We start from the raw sequence: 18,926 nt of genomic DNA, 5'->3' as shown, positions 1-18,926 counted from the left end.
TCCGGAAGGCGGTCACCTCCGCTCCAGAGAAATTTCTCCATCTCCGCCTGCCTTTTTTTTCTTTGTTGCGATTTCAACTCTCGAATTTCCTCGAGAAACCATTCTTCAGCGGAAAGTCGTCGATATGGATTCCGCTGCTGATTTCGCCCCGTTACAGAAACGGCTGCAAACGTCTCTTCTCGAGGTCACCCGCTCTACTGGACAGCTCCCCGTGAATGATCTCAGTTTCCACCGGTCCTCGAACGCAGAAGTTGCGGAGGGATTGGACGAACAAAGCGGCCGATTACTGTCTCTGACATCGTCGATCCTCAAAGCAGCTACTGCTGGGACGGATATCTCTGCGCCGACACTGTCGGGTGAAGATTCAATCGAGGACAATTGGCGGGGAATCGTGGATGTGATCGATGCGCTTTTGGAAAGAGCAGATGCTTGCTTGGATGAGTTTACGGGGGTCATCAAGAAACTGAGTCCGTCGCTTCAGGACAAAGAGGAGGAAGAGAAGTCCGCTGCGAAAAGGGAGCAAAAATTCCCGACGATCTACGACTATGGCCCTTCAAAAATCCCCAAGCCTCAACTGCAGTTTGAGCACCAAATCGATTCTACGGATACGTCGCCATTTAAGCCGCTACTGAAGACGAAGCCTCATGCTATAGATTCACTAGAGCAGTCGCTGATCCCGCCGGCTGATGCGCCACAAGGGTACCGTAACCCATACGAGACCGAGATCCGCGCTGCGAAGTATCCCGAATCTGCCTACGTTGTAGCACCTCCAATTGACTATTTGCCGTTTGAGTCGACAACCGCGACCTTTGTGGATACCTTTGAGGGTGTGAAGGAGATGTTGGCGGAACTGAAGTCTGCAAGCGAGATTGCAATTGATCTGGAGCATCATGATGTCCATTCATATCATGGTCTCGTATCGCTCATGCAGATCAGCACTCGAAACAAGGACTGGGTTGTTGATACGCTGAAACCCTGGAGAGAGGAGCTGCAGGTACTCAATGAGGTGTTTACGGATCCCAACATCATCAAGCTCTTCCATGGTGCGAGCATGGATATCATCTGGCTGCAGCGTGATCTCGGCCTCTACGTCGTGGGCATGTTCGACACTTACCATGCAGCCTATGCGTTGAACTATACGAAGAAGAGTTTGAAATTCTTACTGCAAAAATTTGTCAACTTCGAGGCCGATAAAAGGTATCAGATGGCCGATTGGCGAGTTCGACCTCTTCCGTCTGGTATGTTCGACTACGCTCGCTCTGACACACATTACCTTCTCTACATTTACGACAATATACGGAACGAGCTGGTAGAGAACTCCACCCCCCAGGATAATCTTGTCGACTATGTGCTGGAGAGGTCGAAGACCGAGGCGTTGCAGCGTTATGAGCGCCCCGTTTATGACGCAGCGACAGGCCAAGGCGCGGGTGGCTGGTATGATCTGATGACACGCAGCCAGGTTGTTTTGAGCAGAGAGCAGTTTGCTGTTCTCAAGGCGGTTCACGAATGGCGCGACAACGTAGCTCGGGAAGAAGATGAAGGCGTCCAGTGCGTTTTCCCGAAGCACGCTCTTTTCCGAGTCTCGCAGGTGATGCCACAAGACCTTGGAACCCTGTTTAGAACACTCTCCCCCGTCACACCCATCACCAAGGAACGCATGCCCGACCTGTTGGAAGTCATCAAAACAGCAAAGGCTGAAGGTGCCGATGGACCTGAATGGCGCGACATCTATGTCAAGCCCACCAGAACCGCACAACAGCCACAGGCTCCTTTGACTCCTCCTGTAACAACAGAGGATGGATCGTTCCCTACCGCTTCTCGCTTCGATGTCTCCCAGTTCTGGGGCTCTGTGCTGAACACCGAAACGCCCTCGTCCCCACCAGAGTATTCGCTGGTAGCTTCCGCTGAAGCACTGCGCCTCTCCCTCCCTATACCACCCATGCCGAGAACCGTCTCCGAAGCCCGCGACAAACTAGCTGCGCAACCACCCAAACCAGTCACTCCCCCACCAGCACCAACGAAGGAAGAAGAGGATAAAAACAAGATCTTCACCGTCAAGGAACTCGGCGGTCCCCGCAAACGCAAGTCTACGCAACAACAAAATCCGGCGGAAGCCGAAACCTCCGCAGCCTCCACAGAACCCGAAGCCGAACTTGACGAGATCCCAATCGACGTCGACGTACCACCATCCAAGAAACAGCGCCGGAAAGAAAAGAGAGAGAAGAAAAAATTGGACAAGCAGAACCAGTCTCAGTCTGCAGAGGACACAACACCCTTCAACTACGACAACGCCGATTCCGTTCTCCACGCACCGCAGGCTAAATCCGGGCTACCAAAACGGCCATTCAACCCTTACAAGAAAGCGCTCGAGGCCCCATCCGGCGTGCGGAAAGAGAAACGCGAGTTACCTGGGAAGAGCCATACATTCAGGTAATTGGGTTTACCTTTTCTGTACTTCCTTTGCATGTATATGAGAATTAGGTTGCATAAGTGATACGAATGCATAGCGATACCCTGTTTGGTCTACTCTTGAATATGAGGAATCAGAATTACTTCAATAAATTAGTCAGGCCACCCCAACCATGCCCTATTAGTAGTTAAGTAAATCCTTCATAGCCGACGTAAACAATCCAATCCACCTTCTCCGTACTTCCCAAGTAACCCAACATCCTAATCACTCGGCCGCCCCTCATCGTCTTCTTCCTCATACTCCTCCTCGATATAATCCGCCAAATCCCCAACTTCCAAAACACCCTGTCAGCCATTTCCATTCCATAAAGCAAAGCATAAACTAATTAGACACTCACCCGTATTGAAATCCTTCGCTTTATCAAGCGGGATATCAAGATCTAGCGACTTCAGCGGTAACATAATCAGTGTCTTTTTTCCCCTGGAGTTAAATAGATAAAAAGGATGAAAATAAATAACATACCTCATTCAAGTGCTGGATCAACTGAGTGATATTTCCTTGGTCAAGGCCAAGGTTGTTGAAGTTCGAGCTCCCTCTTACCTGCGGTTTCTCAGGGTTAGTACCTATGGATAATGAATGAGATAAATGAAATAGACGCACATCGTCGATCTCAAAGAGGTTCCCGGTGATGTAGCAGATTGTTTCGTCGATGTTCATTGTTAAGCTGGTTTAAATAGTGGGTATGTATGTATATGCTTAGAGGCTGGTTTAGGTAGATGGATAGCGACACTAAACACTAAAGGCAGAAGTTAGGGCGAGGCTTAGAACAACATATAATAACCAGGTCACACCCTGAAATACCGGAAAAGCAGCTACAATAATTTAATAATAGGGTCTATTCCGGAAACTCCGGGTGTGGAGCGATCATGCGAGAAAGTTAATTATTATGGTTGTATGCGCTATTCGCCTGCATGTGCCCATTGATCCATGGAAGGGCACTGTTGTTTGTTATAGCAGGTCTAAATTAGACTTTAATTGATATCACCACTCAACCATGACTCCGCAATTGGTATATCTTATCTTATATCGGGTATTGAAAGATTCCCTCGTCTTTTTTTTTTTTTTACTTATATTTATATTTATTTCATTGTTGTTATATGACCTTGTCTTATATATATAACGAAGTCATACCGAAACAATAAACGAGGTAATATACCCGCCTACATATAAATTATATATTAAAACTCCCTTAGGAAAACCAACCATGGTATCCCCTACCACAGGATCAAAACCAGGCGGAAGCGCCAGGAAAGGAGGCGGAAAGAAACCGCTTTCAGCTTACCACCAGTTCATGAAGGATGAAATCCCCAAATACAAGACCAAGAACCCGGACGCTCCGCACAAAGAGGTATTCAAGAAGGTGGCTGAGATGTGGAAGGGGGCGAAATCGAATCCAGCGACACAAATTGGTTAAGTGACCTTGGCCTAATAACCCATGTATTGTAATTAGTCTAGTTATATTATCATGGGCTACGAAGGCAGAATACGAATGCAGAATGTTTATCATTTATTATAATGAGACGAGGCTACCGTCGCCTCATATATATATTGCCCCGTTAGGGCTTTGAGGGAAATGGCAGTCATCGTTACCGATAACCCCTTCTCCTGGCCTCGCCAAACCCTCCTTTCATGACCCCATTCGCCCCAGTGCCAATCCCGGAACTTGAACCACCACTTCCACCACCTGATTTTCTCGGTTGGGTTAGCTCGCTCCACACCTGTGCTAGAGATGGCCGGACATCCGGAAGCATGCTGTACTGCATGCTGTAGAGGCTGCGGCGGTGAATTGGCGGCACGAAGCGGCCAGTGAAGAGGCAGAAGATGACTTGGGGAGAGAGGTAGTGTTTTCGGAGGCGGTGGCCGAGTTGGAAGTATTGGTCAAACATGGCCCGAAGGGTTAGAGGAATGGACTAATGGGTGTTAATTGAATGATGGCTGACGTGTGCTTGGGGAATTATACCTCGAGATGGATATAGTGTATAGTCGGATCCAAGGAATTACTGAGCGAGTTATCGTGTTCTTCGCGGAGTTCGAATCGGATTCCGCCTGCATACCAGTTAGGTGAGTGGCCAACTATGAAATATTAAGTAAAACAAACCTGGCAACCTCCTCGAATCCTTCACTCGTAACATCAACGCAAAAAGAGGAAAGTGGTTTAAGAAAGCCAGCCAGGTGTCAAGGCCTGCCTTCAGCGTGATGATCAACATCCGCGCAGAGGTAAACGCCAGATAAAACACAATGACCGTAGGCAGAAGGAAGAAAAGCACAGTGAAAAGGATGGTCCCGAGAAGAAGCTGGTCGAGGTCATAATCGCAAGAGTCTATACGGTTGCGGAGGACGTTCCGCTTCTTTCCGCGAAACAAGTGGAAGAGCGAAATGATGATGGTGAGTTGCCAATTGAATATCCGCGCTGATGCAATGTAAAACGAGTATATGTGTACTGTTAGTATAGATATGAGGTCTGAAAAGAGCGCTATTGGCATGCTGGCGCCGGCGAAGCTTGAGCAGCCGATAACGTAGATGATATGAGGGAGGTATGGTTGGAGGTTCGTGATGCATGCTTGGCCAGTTAACAGAAGTCCGTAACGAAGAGGGTGTCTATCATACCTGCCCAGTTTTCAATAACCCACAAGAAGAGATCACCCAGGAATGCAGCAAGTTCATTATTCAACTTTAGACCGGCCGGCCAGTCCATCAACCAGGAAATCGTCCGTTGCAGACCTTCGACAGTCCAACCACTGAGAACGAAGTTGATCTGATAAGCTACCCAGTTGGCGTTATCAATGATGTACGACCCCATAGCAATCCCAATAATCACATCGTTCGCAACTAGCCACAGGCTGTTATAAAACCGGATATAGTGCGCGTGGTATGTCGTGACACTCTCCCAATCGTCCTTCCTTTGCCGTAATTTGACGTACTGCGTGGGCCAATAACAGAATTGTTGCAGGCGAATGTCCACTTGCTGAGCTGTCGCAGAGATATCCTTCAATGCCGCGGCGTCAGGTCGGGCACGCCATTCCAGAACTTGCAGAACAAAGTCTGCAATCGCGCGATGAAACACCAGCCCGATCACAAACACTCGGGTAATAACAGGCCATATCCACTGCCAAAAGACGTAAGACACCCCGAGAACGAACATGTCCCACATTGTTGTCGCCGACTCAACCACCCGTTCCGAAACACTCATACTCCTCTTCACGCGAAGTCCAATCAAACTGCTGTTCTTTTCTATCAACTTCCCCATCTCATATGCGCAATTAACCTGGTTAACGATAAACGGAAGCGCCAACTCTTTATGCGATGCAACATGCTTGACAACCGTATGAAGTCGCAGCTTATCCACCAATTTTTGCGCGCGAGCCTTTTGTATCACCTCTCCTGTTTCTATCGTATCCGAAACCGAGTCCGACTTATCCGCAGCAGGCACCTTGTCCTCCAAAGCAAGCGAAATAGGATTCAGCGACATATACTCCATCCTCGTTGGATCCGGACGATGGAACATAATAACCTGAACCGAAAGGCCCGTCTCCGGTGGACAATATATTCTCGGAATCTTGCCTGACGAGCGAGTAGTTACAATCAAATGCGACGGATTGAAGGCCGTCGGCGGTTCGCGCAGGTTAGTCGACCCTAGAACATGCATCGATGAACGACCGCAAAGACCAAATATGCGCGGAACGGGATGAGGGCTGTGGCGGAATAAAATTCCCGCGCGGAGGGCATTGTCAACATTTCGAGGCTGCGCAAACGCGAATTAGCAGCTTCCTCCAAGCCAAGTACGCAGGAAACCATGGCGTACCTCGACATCCTCCAGCACAGCCAACACAAACAGATCCAGCTCTGAATTCCGCCATCCGACAATCACACCCGGCGACGACGACCGGGGGAGGTCGTATGGCCAAAATACCCGTAACAATCCATCGCTCATCTGCATGTTGTCATCCTCCACTCAAAAAAAACTAGAACGAGCCTCGACGGCGTAGTTGTTCCCGAGCGGAGACACCGAGGTGGACGGGTCGAGGGTGCTATTAAGTAGCGACAGTGAATTAGCTTTTGTACGGCTCGGGCGCTCCAAATAAATGACGACATAGCATACCTGACCGAACTCCTTTTGCGCAAGATGATTGATCGGAATGATGAGGACGAAGAAGAAAACGGAGAGGAAGAGAAATCCCTTTGCGGTTCTGGTCTATAAATGCGTAGCTGGTTAGCGGAGCCGTGGGGAAGTAGCGCGACAGGTAGAAAGGTTGGAAATGGACACGCACCACCACGCCGTGATCCCACGCGAATATGGCGAGTTCGTATAGTCGGGTGACAAGGTCCCACCTCGCGGTAATGTATCCCGCAACGAAAATGCCGAGGGTGAGGATGGAAAAGGGGTGCATGAATCAAGCTGTTGCGGATGGACCAGCGTTAATTGGACCGGAGGGACATAGCGAGCGGCGAGTGGAAAGGATCGAGTATTGCAGAATCAAGAGGGAGCGACGCGCAAAAGCTAAATCCTGGATTAACTTATGGCGAACAATGGAGGAAAGAACAGGAGATGAATGAGCGTTCCGGGTGTCGGTGGTGTCGCCGCGGGCTATCCAGCGAATTCCTTATTTACTCTAAAAGCGTCTGGACCGCTGCCCCACGTGATCCCATACTACAACAGGGCAAAGAGATGGTTCCAAGCTGTTCAAATTAATTTATGTGAAAAAACTTCTAAAGGACATTGAAAGAAAATATAGAAGGTGCATATTTCATTATCCGAGACATATGTTAACAACATATCTAGAATCCATCCCATCCCAAACGCCATACCACCATTAGATAGAACGCAAGTATAAATCGAACCGCAGACCACAAACAAACCCTTAAAAGCTCGCTCTTTACAATGCTTGAATGCCCTGGAAGACCCGACTCTCCTGCAACTTCGGATCGCCCTTGACCAGATCCCTCATAACCTGCCTCTTTTCCTCAACAGTCAGATCCTTACCCGATTCCTCAATGGCAGCCTTCCATTTCTGCAACATCGCCTTCAGCAAGACGCTTCCTTCTTCCACTTCCTCCTGAGAGTACTTGTCAATCGCCGTTGCCGAGGGTTTCCCTGTCGGATCAGCGGAGGTGAAGTCCTCTAGCTCTTCAGCCTTTTGCCGAGCCATATTGACCACCTTGTCTGGGAAGCGGACTAGCTCAGCGACATGGATACCAAATGACTGATCGCAGATTCCGGGCTCAACGCGGTACAGGAGCGTGACCTTCTGCTGGGTCTTTTTCTCTTCTTCTTCTTTCGTCGACGTTCCGTCTCCAATGAACGCGACGACGTGCAGGTTCTTGACAGATTTCGGGTACCGATCTGCCAGTGCTGTCAATTCGTGGAAGTGAGTTGCGAACAGCCCGAAACAACGAATCTCAGTAACGATATGCTCTGAGATAGCCCAGGCGAGACCGAACCCGTCGTATGTACTGGTACCGCGGCCAAGCTCGTCGATGATAATCAGGGATTCAGACGTTGCTGATTTGAGAATGTTAGATGTTTCAAGCATCTCCGCCATGAAGGTTGAAACGCCCTTGAGTTGCGAGTCGCTGGCACCGACACGAGCAAGGATACAGTCGAAGATGGTCAGCTCCGCCTCTGTGCAGGGCACAAAACAACCCGTCTGGGCCATTAGTGCAACAACGCCAATCATTCGGATGTAGGTCGATTTACCGCCCATGTTGGGACCGGTGATGATTAGGAATGACGACTCGTCGCGGATCAGCGATACATCGTTAGTAATGAAGGAGATGTCATCTTGCATCTCCATGCACGGGTGACGCGCTTCCTTGAGGACTGTATTTCCTGTGCCTCGGGGGTGGATCTTGGGTCGGGTATAGCCTGTAGGTGCGTGAACAGAGGCATGGGAGAAGCTAACAATGACATCGAGATGGGCCAGGACGCCGGCTAGCTGCTCCAGAACGGGGCAGTACGAGGCTGCAACATTGACAACTTCAGAGACAAGCCCTGTCTGAGTGCGGTTGTAGTTGGAGGAGAGCTGATCGTGCTCCCTTCTCAAGGACTGCATCGTCGACGTGGTAAAGTAGACACCGTTCTTTTGCGTAGAGCATTCCTGGTACGCCTTCTTGTTGCGAATACAACCGGCCTCGTTACGTGTCAGCCGGAAACACCAGCCGTGAACTCGATGGTTTTCCAAGAACAACTTCTTGTCCATCTCCTGGTCCAAGTCCTTCGATACAGACCGATGCTCGACATACATGTCGTGGCGGAGTTTATCCAGCTTCTTGCGAATTATGCGCAGACTATCATCAAACTCGGGCTTGATGATAAACTCGTGGTTCTCAAGCGCATCCAGATCGACCGTCGTCTCAACCATCTCCTCCAGCTTCGCAAGACTATTCGAGTGGCTTCGCAGCTTCGTCGTGTACTCGGCCTCTAGCGGAGTCTGGTACTCCTCATCCATGACATTCTCCAAGGAATTCACAAACCCAGGCAGGCGAATCGCGACCTGATACACACGCACCACATCCTCCAAGTTCGCCTGTTTCCGCTGGAACCGCTTTGCAAGGCGATAGAGATCAGGGATCGACCGCAGATGTTCCTCCTGCATCGTCTGCCGCAGTTCGGTACTGACGACAAACGCCTCAACAAGCTGCTGCCGCTTCTCAATCTCTGCTAGATCCATTAAGGGTTGCTTCAGCCACTGCGCCAGCAACCGACTCCCAACAGGCGTCTTGCAATGGTTCAACAGTCCAAACAAGCTCATAGACTTGGACCCATCGCGCGGGCCCGGCATCAGATTCAGCGCCCTCAGCGCCGCCGCATCAAGCTTCATGAACTGTGCCAAATCATGCTGATAAAGCTGATACTGCCCGAAATTCGTAGCGTCTGACATCACGCCCAGATACCGAATCAACGCCGCCGCAGAGCCCATCGCCAATTTCAACTCCGTCTGCGGCAACGTCCCAGCAGAACGCTCATCACGCAGTAGCCGTGTCAAATCCTGCTCAATATCACGTACCCCGAAATCTGCAACGGGACGTTCCGAAATCGCTATCCCGCAGTTATCCGCAATAGCCCTAATCTTCCCCAACTCGACATCCTTCCGGTTGACATCCATCGTCACAAGACACTCCTTCACCCCAAGTTGAATAACAAGGGACTCGAAGTTCGAATAAACATCATTATCCAGAAATTCACTAACCCCCAACTCGCGCACACTCGCATCCGCAAAACAAACACCCACGTTCCTTGCTTCCCCGGCCTTCGCACTAATCTTCACAGCCAGGATAATCGGCGCACCACTCGCACCCCCATCTCCCATCCCACCCACACTGCCCAATTCCTCCTCCACATCCTGCAAATTCCCAGGGCTCGCCTGCTTGATTTTCTTCCAGTGGCCCTTTCCCGTACCCACAGAGCCCCAGATCTCCACGCGCTTGTTTAGCCTGAACAGCGCCTCGCGTAAGAAATTCCGGAAGACTGTCACACTCATTGTGACGGAGGGCAGGCCGCCTGTTTCGCTGCGGCCGAGGTTGCGAAGGACAGAGGTGGTCTTGTAGACTGTGCGAGCGATGAACTCGGCTTCGGCGCCGTGGGCGGAGTACCAGTCACCGCGGTCGAAGACGCGGATCGTTTCATTGTTGGAGGGAGATGACTCGTCTGAGGCGAGGGAGCGGTAGAAGCGGATGAAGCCGACTTCGTCGTCGACCTGGAGTTAAACAGTTAGCGGGAATCCTTGGACGGATTATGCTGGTTTTGCGGGGGTTGCTGGTGATTGGGCTTACCCTGAGATCTGGTCGAGATGACATGATGCCAGCGTATCACTCTGTTTAGTAGAGAATGACCTGAATGCTGGCGTTGTGGTGTGGTAGAATCGTCGACCTGCGTTCTCCAAGTGCTCTTGTCCAATTGATAGGTAGATTCCTTGGCGCGTGCGAGACGCGACACGGTCACGTGGATCCGCGTCGAGCCAAAGTGGTTTTTAGCCAATCAGTGGGGGTGAGAAATGTACACTGGAATGATGGTATGGTTCAATTCTTCAGTTCTTCAAAGGTTCATTAGTTTTATAGTCTATCATACAGGATATCGAAATACAGCGCTAATGCAATCGGTATACAAAATGCAGTCCGTAGTCATAACTCCAAAAATGCCAATCGCCATGAGGTATCGCCAGAAAACATGGATCCAAACAAAAGAGTGCAGACAAATACTAGTATCAGACCAAGAGTTTTGGAGACTCTTCCCATCCAGGCTTCAATTGAGCCACCTTGGCCCCAATGTCCTTCAATTGGACATCGCCGCAGGACTTCAAGACGACCGACTTGAGCTGGTTAACGACAACAATGTTCACCCAGTGGCCGGCAACATCTTCACGAGAAAGGATCTCCAGGCAAGCTTCCACGTCTTGCTCCGAGATTGGGTTACGAGTTGAGTCCTGTACATTGCGGACAATGGTCTCCAGACAGAACGGAGTGCGCTGCGCCGCCATCCTTGCCAGTGGGCCATTTCCCACATACCCGGCCGGTCGAAGAAGAGCCAGCACGCCTGCAACCTCCTCGATACGTCCAGATGCAGCACGGCGGAGCAAAACCTCCTTAGACGGCGGCGGAGGCAACTTCGACTGTCGCAACTGCTTATTCTTAATTCGATCAAGCAGCCCCTCGCGCCGACTCGTGGTCGCATTGCGCACTTTCGCAGGTGTACTCGAGGTCTCGTCGCCCGCGGCCTCAGCCAAAAAATTCTGCATCTTCATCTTAATAACACCCCCCTTCAAATCCTGCAGCCGCTGCTGTCCCTTTCGAAATGCGGTGAATGGTGCCAGCGATTCTTCAATTGAAATCAGGCCGAGGTTTCCCATAAAATCCACACTCCCCTCATCACCCCCAGCATCATCCAGGGCCTTCTCCCAGAGCGAATCAACCGCCTCCTCAAACCGCGCCTGCAAATCACCCTCATCATCAAGGCGATCATTCCGCCCATTCACCTTCTCCAAACAAATTCGGCCAAGCCCATGATTCGCAAGCCGATACCCCATGCCACTCTCACACTGCTTCATCTTCAGCACCCACAACAACCTCTGCAAATCCTTGACAACAACCTTCCTCTTCTTCCAGATTCGCTCCACACTTGGCAAAAACTCTCTCAGGTCCGCTGGCGCCGCAACACCCTTATGCGCTGCATGGATAGTCAACGCCTTAAGAAACGCCGAATGCAGCGTGACCAATTCCGCCACACAGGGCGCACGCGTAATAGGAAGAATACATGCGTTCGATCGCGGTAGCGGCTGAGTCTGTCTCGGAGCGCGCGGCTTCGTCGGCGTACTCGGCGTGTATACACTGCCGCCTTTATCCTCATGCTCAGGTTGAGTTCGTGCTGAGCGTGCTTGACGCGGTGTTGGCGATGGCACCGGGGTAGAGACATAGTGGCCGCTCCTGCGAGCATTTCTGGAACTGGGTGTCGAGACGGATAGGGTGCTGAATTTTAGGGATTTGGAGGGCGTTAATGTGGAGGAGCTCTTGCTGTTCTCTTCGGGGTCATTTCCGGATTCGCCTTCCTGCTGCTCGCGGATCGTGAAGTCGACATTTTCGAGCTCCCCCAGTTTTCGCTTCTTGGAAGGTGAGACTGGCAGTTGACGGGGCGTTGAGGTGGTGGTAGTGGCGAGATCCTTCTTTCCGTCTATGAGACTGAGGGACGCCGATGTACTAAGGCCGGGCTTGGTCGCTCTTGCGAAACTCTGGATACCCGCTTGGCTCGCTCGAGGCAGGCGTGTTGTGCGCGAGCGGGCGAGTGTAGAGGAGGTGCGAGGCATCGCGACTTCCTTGTAATTAATTAAGTAGAGTAAGGAGGAAAATTAACACAATGTGAAGTATTAAGCATGAAAAGTAATCAAGAACCTGAAAATCACACTCGAGTAAAGGTAAAAAGGTCGAGACTCAGGTTTGTTTAATTGAAGTCGAGCAAAGGGATGGGCGGTTAAAATTGGGGTTTGGATTTTAAGGAGAAAACGCGTCGCGACGCGCTGTTGGCGTTCGTGTCCGGATTAGGTTAAATTACCAGAACGTGGGACTATCATGTCATCTTGACAGCGCACTTCGACTGGACAGGAATTAATGAGGACCAGAGTTTCAGGGGGGAAAGTATCACGTTAGAAGAAATGAAAATACTGGGTTGAATCTTAGTTTTAAGTTTTCAACCTCCCATTCTATACAACCTGTCACTACGGTGATCCAGGTCGAGGCTGGAATGTCACATACCTCCCACGGTCTGGGCTCCATCCAGCACCCCACTCGTCCCCGGAGAAAAGTATTTCTACTAGTATTGAATTATTTGAGTCCGTTAATTATCATCAATTGGTTCGGTAAAACTGAAGTATCAAGACCATAGTCGAGCCAACAATCTCCGCATCCGCACTCATAGTCAATTAGTACGCAGTACAGAATACGCCATTCACATTTCAATCATCCTCCCACTTAGTCCCATACATATAGGACCACAGCGAGTAATCAGACTCCTGCTTGAAGTCGAGGAGGTAGGGGCGGGTGAGCAGTTTATTTCTTCCCCCCAAACCACCCCGAAGCTGCACCCTTCGCCTCATTCGCCTTATCCCCAGCTTCATTCTTCAGTTTGCCAGCCTGCTGCTCTGCCTCTTCACGCAGTTTCGCCGCCTGCTCCTTACCAGTCTGGCTAAGGTTATCTAGCTTCTGCTGCGCCTGGGAGGCGAGGTCGACGTCTTTGGTCTTAGGGTTGTAGGCCTGTTCACACATTAACATCTGCTATTGCATCCATCCATCCATCGGGTCCGAAGACAGTGAATGGGGAGATAAGGTGGTTCATACAGCCTCATCAAGATTCAGATTCGTCTCCAGGCCGGCTTTCTCGCCGGCTCGCTCGCCCCCGGGCCCTCCGGTGGGTGCTTTGCCGCGGACTTTGGTCACATCATCTGTAGCAACCAGCCATGTTAGTTACCGGGGTAATTATACAAACACAACTGGGACCGATTTGGTATGATAGTACGTACATTTCATCTCCTCCTTCGCGAGCTTGGGATCGCCGCCAGCGCGGTAGAAGTAGTAAGCGCCTGCGCCTAGGGCGCCGAGGCCGAGGTACAGACCGGTGCGGCTCTTTGGGGGGGCGGCCATTGTGTAGAGTAGTTGTGGTAGGGTGTAGTTTGATTTAGAAGATTGTGATGTAATTGAAGTCGGGCGGTCGTTTTAGGACGCCAGGTAGCAACAGTTCAAATGTGAGGTGGTAGATTAGGGTATCCTGGTCGCTTCGGGTAGTTGAGGTAGTAAGGTAGGGTATGTTGGGTCGGTAAGGGAGTGATCCAGTATGAAAAGTCAGTTGAATTGAACTTTTTTTTGTTTCTACGCAAACCAGACCGCCGAAAATTCCCTGGTTATATACTGGCAAGCTTGTGCGGGGAGAATCGGTGATGCTTTTGTTCGGCCCTGACGTCACCGAGCGATCATTTGCCATGGACGCTACACTGCGCCAGTCCACCTCGGGCTGGTGCAAGGAAATGTACTCAGAGTAGTGAGATCATCGTGGGGTTCTCGTCTAAATAGAGAAAGGAGTCTCCAAGCTAATGGGGAAGTGATATCAGTTGGTGGGATTTCATGTCGCGATATTGTCCGACATTCAAGCTGCAAGTTTTATGCAAACAGTTGGGTTTAGATGAATTCATATATTCAGGATAGTGAAGTGAGAGCAGAAAATATACAAAAGCATAACGCTGCCACGCCACGACCGGAGGAATCTGAATCTCTGCCCAGAGCTTCGTGCGGAAAGCCGGATTTGAAGCTGGGGTATCTTCAAGCGCTGGATACATACGACCCAAAGGAAAACGCCAGATCATGCAGGTCAAACACAAAGCAAGAAAAAGAGCTGAGACTGGAACATTAAAATAATCCGAGCATAATAAACTGACATGGAATAAAATATAAAACACCTCCATGGAACCCATCACTATGCGTTATTCATCAGTCATCACAAGTCATCAAGAACTGCCATAACGCTGTGGTGTATAATCAAATAACAATAGGCCCAGGTTCTAGAACGCCCTTTAGAATCAAAAATCAAAAGAAAAAAAAAAAAAAAAAAAAAAGAAAAGCTAAACGATAGATAGTGCCTATGTCAAGGTGAATGCTGACACAAGCCACATATGGGCTTGCTCGCAAGAAATTTTGAGGTAACGAGGGCAGTGATGAAGCCAATAAGTATTATTGGTCCATGCACATGGAAACCTTAGAAGCGAGGTGCATCACGCATCATGGGATAAGATTTAACTATACCATAATATCCGCACCATTCTTATTTTCGCTGGTAGCGACGGCAACAAGAGCTTCTAGTCGGCCCATTCCGGGGTCTCTTGAAGCATTGTTGTTGATAATATCAGGCCGAGATTCGTGTTTTGTGCGGTATGCTTCGGGTTGTGGATGTATAGGAGGACAGGCCTGTACTCCGGATCAGTGATCTATCGCAACCGGTCCACCAGGATAACGGGGGCGTACTGTTTGGGATGTGTCAGAAGGGAATGGAGCATGATGGGGCTCGACATAGCCGCTATTGTGCACAATGGCTGGGTGGTACTCGAGGGATGCCGTTGACGGCGTGTGGACTCCCTCGCTGCTGCTCGAGTCTTCAGGACTCGTTCGCGCAGCATGTGAACTTGATGTTGTAGTACTGTACGAAGACGATGCATGGCTATGGTGGCCCCGGAATTCCTGGAGCTGTTGCTGATATGACGATGACGGGCGAGATCCAACGTTACGGAGCTCTGAAATAGTTTGCTGGCTCCAGTTCGATGAGTCCCGCTGAGGAAGAGGCTTGTCCCTGATGTGAAGGCCCGTCAAGTTCGTGTGCAACGACATATCCCACGAAACGTGACCACGTCGATGGCCAGGGCCAGAAACAGGCGGGGCTGGCCGAGCCGACGGCGGTGCGTAGTTGTATCCCCCACTGAAATTGTAGCCGGGGGCCGGCGGCTTATGTTGCGCGTCGACTTGCATTGGACTCGACCTGCGCACAGGTGGTGTCAAGGGCCGCCTTGCAAACTTATCAAAACTTTCAATTCCAGGTAAGCGCGGCGGCCGATCCGCAGAGTCATTACCCCCAACTGGTGGAAGCGTTTCCGAGGGTGGCGGGTTAGGGTTCCCGCTATATTCTGCGCGTGGTACATTTGCCCATGTTGAAAAATGCCACGTTCTTCGCCGCAACTCGGCTTCTGTCGGGTATTCTCTTTCATCCCTTGACGTGGGATATTTCCCGCTAACAGGACTAGCATATATTTCCCCTGGCGGCCCGTAACTCGGGGCCGGGTAGGGTTGAGGATAATGCACCCCCGAGAATGGATTAACTCCGGAGGGTACAGATAGTCTGCGAGATGCGGTCTTGCCGTCCCAAAAGCCAGCAACCTGAGATGACGGGTGCATAGGTGAAGCATTACCGGGATACATATGTGTGGGTGTATATGGAGAGCCGCCTGGAGGCCCATGCATGGCTCGGACCTGACCCGGCGGCGTAGTGGGAGCGTCCATCATCGGATCAAGACCTAATCTAGATCTTGTGGTTGGATCGTTTGCCATGATCAGTGGTGGCGGGCGCCGGCGCAGCTCTGCCGGTTGGCTGAATGTTGAAGTCGTTGAGGCGATACTGGATGTGGACAGATTCCTGCTGTGTCCTCTGCTATGGGTTCCCTGGCTTCCTCCTGTACCTGCCCTCGCACGACCTTGGGGCCGAACTCGATCGGTGCGAATCTGACGCTGAAAGCGAGTGCCGGTGGCCGCCAGCGAATCACCGGGTATCTCCTCATTCACATGCACAGTTTGTGCGTGTTGCCGCAGGTTATCAAGTCTGGAAAATCGTCGCGAGCAGTGGCACTGGAACGGGCGCTCTCCGGTATGTTTTCGAATATGGCGAGCCAGGTGCTCGCTTCGTGTGAAACTCAGGTTGCATGGTGGGAAGTCGGTACAGTAAAATCGTTGCCCCTTCTTCTTCTTCGATGGCGGTGCGTTTTCCTTCCGCTCTGACTCATGCTCCGAGCCTTCTCGTTCGGCGTCCGAATCCGCTTGTATAGTCTCGTCCGAGATCGAGTGTGTACTCCTACGGGATTCGTGGGTCATGTGTGCCGGCCGTAAGCCATGTTCCTCTTTGATATCGGTTGGTATCCCGGGGTCCTGTATCGTTGACATGCTATCCGAATGAGGGCGAGGTGTGGCCGATGTCGCGATTGCATCGTCCATGGCACGGTCCGGTGGCGAAGAAATGTTATTGACAGGCAGAAAGGACATAGTGACAGCGAAAGTTCATAGGCAAGCCAAGCTCCAACTTCTATGTACGAAACCGATTCGGAGGGGCACCCGACAAGCACAACAACTATACGGAAGAATTGGCGCTTTCAAGGCGAGAGGGAAAGACGAAATCGACCGGACAACGTTTGACTAGATACAGGCGCAAATCATGTAAGCAGGTGGACCTTGATAATTTCGCTGGGATGCGACATCTAGCAAGGGATGAAGATTGAGTTGGGCATAAGAAACTCAATTTTCACCGTTGCTTTATTTCCCTTACTATTGTGCAATCTGTAACACTTACAAGGGGAAAGCGTTTCGTTTTGTCCACAGGGCTTTTTTTTAAGCGAGGGAATGCGATGAATACGAGAGAGTTGGACAAGGATTTCGAGGATGACGACTAGACGGCCTCCGGGTGAAGAAGGCGAAGCAAGGGTAGTAGGTAGGCTGTAGACGAAGAGAGGGCACCCATTAGTACCGAGGGCTCATCCCCGACGGTTCAGGCGAGGAAGGGGGAGGTGTTCGGAAATGGACAAGGCCGGACGTGAGGGAGGGCCAGAAAACTGGATTTGAAGATGGAAGAATGGAAGAACTCGAGGGGAGGGGGGGGGCGGCAAGAAGAGAGATGAGACGCAGAAGTTTTGGTGGACTCGACGGATCACGATTCAGTAGCGGGCGTCGAGTCGCGGGACGGTTGTGGGTATGACAGTAGGAATTCAAGACACCGGGGGGCCCAGCCAAGCCCCAAACCGAATGCAAAACCGGGCGACCAAGTGATAATAATAGCCGGAGAATCGAATACAGCTCAGACAGGGACGCCGCGATTGATGGATCGACGCGAGGCGAAGGAAGGGGTGGACGAAAATTGAAATAAAATCAGATCAGTCCAAACAGCCTATTAATAGGAGGGCGATATGACACCGGAGTGGGAGGAGCCAGGCACACTTCTGCCACGAGATGAGGCGGAGAGGATCGATCTGGAGACGTAGCCGAGAGGAGCCGAGCAAGGCTGCGTAGAGGAAGGGCAGGGCTGGGATCGTGGCTGCCAGAGAGATGGAGAGAGGCAGAGGCAGACAAGGGGAAGATGAAAGTAAAGAGGAGGGAAGTGGCTAAGTAAGGGGAACGATAGTGAATGACGGCAAAGCGATCCAGGCGGTCCAGGTGGTGATGACGATACTTGGATTGGTAGAGGGGACGAGGCTTATCAGAATCAGAAACGCCGGGAGGCAAACGAAACGAGGGGCACCAGAGCAAGAGAGGGGAAGCTCTCACCATTACTCGATGATTGAACTCAGAGTATAATGGGCCGGAGTCCTCTACCACGACTGTGAATGGGCTTCGTGATTCACTCATTCAACCAGCAGCCGGCCCTGAGCATTTCAGTCAACCTGAAATCATCCACCCCCTCAGCGAGGTCATGATGATCCGCTCAGGCAGTCTGCATCGTGATAGGCACGCCTGGGGGTTAGCCCCAGGTACTGACAACTTGGTCCGGATGGGCGGACACGAATCATCGACGTGCGATCGCTGTGGAGTCGGTAGTAGGTGGAAGTCAAAGAAAGACTGGACCCTCAAATAGAAAGCTCGAGTACTTTGGAAGATATTATCGTACAGAGTATAGATAAGTTACAGTTGCACGGTTATTATTACGAGGAGGACTGATCAGTGTAGAATCCTGACCACCAACATTAACTATGTAGTTAACGAACTAACTCCTAATAACTAACTAACTTCAATCGGTAACTAACTTCGCTCAGTAACCAACTTAACTCACAGCGTATACAGTTTATTCAGTCCTGCGCCCTACAGCGTGCCATGGGTCCCGGAATACGAAGGTTTTCAGCCCAAACACCCCTTTCATGACAAGTCTTGGACTTTCAATCAGGCCCGGTCGGTGCATCCGAGAGCTTACGGGGAAGAAACCAGGCACGAGGATACTACTATAGTACTTAACACCCAAGGACAGCCGCAAATCAGGAACCATGGGAAGACCCTGTGCTCTGTCGCCCATTAAAAGGCCGCATAATTGCTGGTGATGTCCGCCATTTCTCGCAATCCTTCCATTTCCGGCGCAGAAGAGGTTCTCGAACTGGTTGATGGTTAGGCCGCAGTGACGTTACCATTCGACGGGCGGGGCCTCTCCCTTCAGCCCTCTGGTTCTTCGAGTTATATTTTCGCCCCA

At 51.0% G+C, this 18,926-nt stretch overlaps 9 protein-coding genes across 9 annotated transcripts; 2 read left to right on the top strand and 7 right to left on the bottom strand.

The window, feature by feature from the left end:
- Positions 1–124: 124 nt before the first annotated feature.
- On the top strand, positions 125–2,434 carry RRP6_2 (exosome nuclease subunit RRP6; the record flags this gene model as incomplete). Its single annotated transcript, XM_041701961.1, has 1 exon — positions 125–2,434. One exon carries the CDS (start codon positions 125–127, stop codon positions 2,432–2,434), a length of 2,310 nt encoding a protein of 769 aa, XP_041554794.1.
- A 236-nt stretch (positions 2,435–2,670) lies between these two features.
- Positions 2,671–3,127, bottom strand: APUU_30824S (acyl carrier protein; the record flags this gene model as incomplete). The annotated part of the gene is made up of 4 exons (XM_041701960.1): positions 2,671–2,741; positions 2,808–2,856; positions 2,933–3,010; positions 3,071–3,127. 4 exons carry the CDS (start codon positions 3,125–3,127, stop codon positions 2,671–2,673), a joined length of 255 nt encoding a protein of 84 aa, XP_041554793.1.
- Positions 3,128–3,674: 547 nt separating this feature from the next.
- On the top strand, positions 3,675–3,884 carry APUU_30823A (HMG-box domain-containing protein; the record flags this gene model as incomplete). The annotated part of the gene is made up of 1 exon (XM_041701959.1): positions 3,675–3,884. One exon carries the CDS (start codon positions 3,675–3,677, stop codon positions 3,882–3,884), a length of 210 nt encoding a protein of 69 aa, XP_041554792.1.
- Positions 3,885–4,056: 172 nt separating this feature from the next.
- GPI1 (phosphatidylinositol N-acetylglucosaminyltransferase subunit Q/GPI1) lies at positions 4,057–6,407 on the bottom strand (the record flags this gene model as incomplete). Its single annotated transcript, XM_041701958.1, has 5 exons — positions 4,057–4,380; positions 4,431–4,516; positions 4,569–5,030; positions 5,078–6,212; positions 6,273–6,407. 5 exons carry the CDS (start codon positions 6,405–6,407, stop codon positions 4,057–4,059), a joined length of 2,142 nt encoding a protein of 713 aa, XP_041554791.1.
- A 25-nt stretch (positions 6,408–6,432) lies between these two features.
- Positions 6,433–6,858, bottom strand: APUU_30821S (uncharacterized protein; the record flags this gene model as incomplete). The annotated part of the gene is made up of 3 exons (XM_041701957.1): positions 6,433–6,498; positions 6,570–6,662; positions 6,739–6,858. The coding sequence occupies 3 exons, from the start codon at positions 6,856–6,858 to the stop codon at positions 6,433–6,435; spliced, it is 279 nt and encodes a 92-aa protein (XP_041554790.1).
- Positions 6,859–7,344: 486 nt separating this feature from the next.
- On the bottom strand, positions 7,345–10,264 carry MSH2 (mismatch repair ATPase MSH2; the record flags this gene model as incomplete). The annotated part of the gene is made up of 2 exons (XM_041701956.1): positions 7,345–10,164; positions 10,241–10,264. The coding sequence occupies 2 exons, from the start codon at positions 10,262–10,264 to the stop codon at positions 7,345–7,347; spliced, it is 2,844 nt and encodes a 947-aa protein (XP_041554789.1).
- Positions 10,265–10,671: 407 nt separating this feature from the next.
- Positions 10,672–12,264, bottom strand: APUU_30819S (uncharacterized protein; the record flags this gene model as incomplete). The annotated part of the gene is made up of 1 exon (XM_041701955.1): positions 10,672–12,264. The coding sequence occupies one exon, from the start codon at positions 12,262–12,264 to the stop codon at positions 10,672–10,674; it is 1,593 nt and encodes a 530-aa protein (XP_041554788.1).
- A 739-nt stretch (positions 12,265–13,003) lies between these two features.
- APUU_30818S (uncharacterized protein) lies at positions 13,004–13,594 on the bottom strand (the record flags this gene model as incomplete). Its single annotated transcript, XM_041701954.1, has 3 exons — positions 13,004–13,207; positions 13,292–13,395; positions 13,474–13,594. 3 exons carry the CDS (start codon positions 13,592–13,594, stop codon positions 13,004–13,006), a joined length of 429 nt encoding a protein of 142 aa, XP_041554787.1.
- Positions 13,595–14,740: 1,146 nt separating this feature from the next.
- On the bottom strand, positions 14,741–16,744 carry APUU_30817S (C2H2-type zinc finger protein; the record flags this gene model as incomplete). Its single annotated transcript, XM_041701953.1, has 2 exons — positions 14,741–14,908; positions 14,966–16,744. The coding sequence occupies 2 exons, from the start codon at positions 16,742–16,744 to the stop codon at positions 14,741–14,743; spliced, it is 1,947 nt and encodes a 648-aa protein (XP_041554786.1).
- Between the last annotated feature and the right edge of the window lie 2,182 nt (positions 16,745–18,926).

The sequence above is a fragment of the Aspergillus puulaauensis genome, chromosome 3, assembly GCF_016861865.1.
Source record: "Aspergillus puulaauensis MK2 DNA, chromosome 3, nearly complete sequence".
NCBI classification, from domain to species: domain Eukaryota; kingdom Fungi; phylum Ascomycota; class Eurotiomycetes; order Eurotiales; family Aspergillaceae; genus Aspergillus; species Aspergillus puulaauensis.
This window is presented reverse-complemented; position numbering and strand designations above follow the sequence as displayed.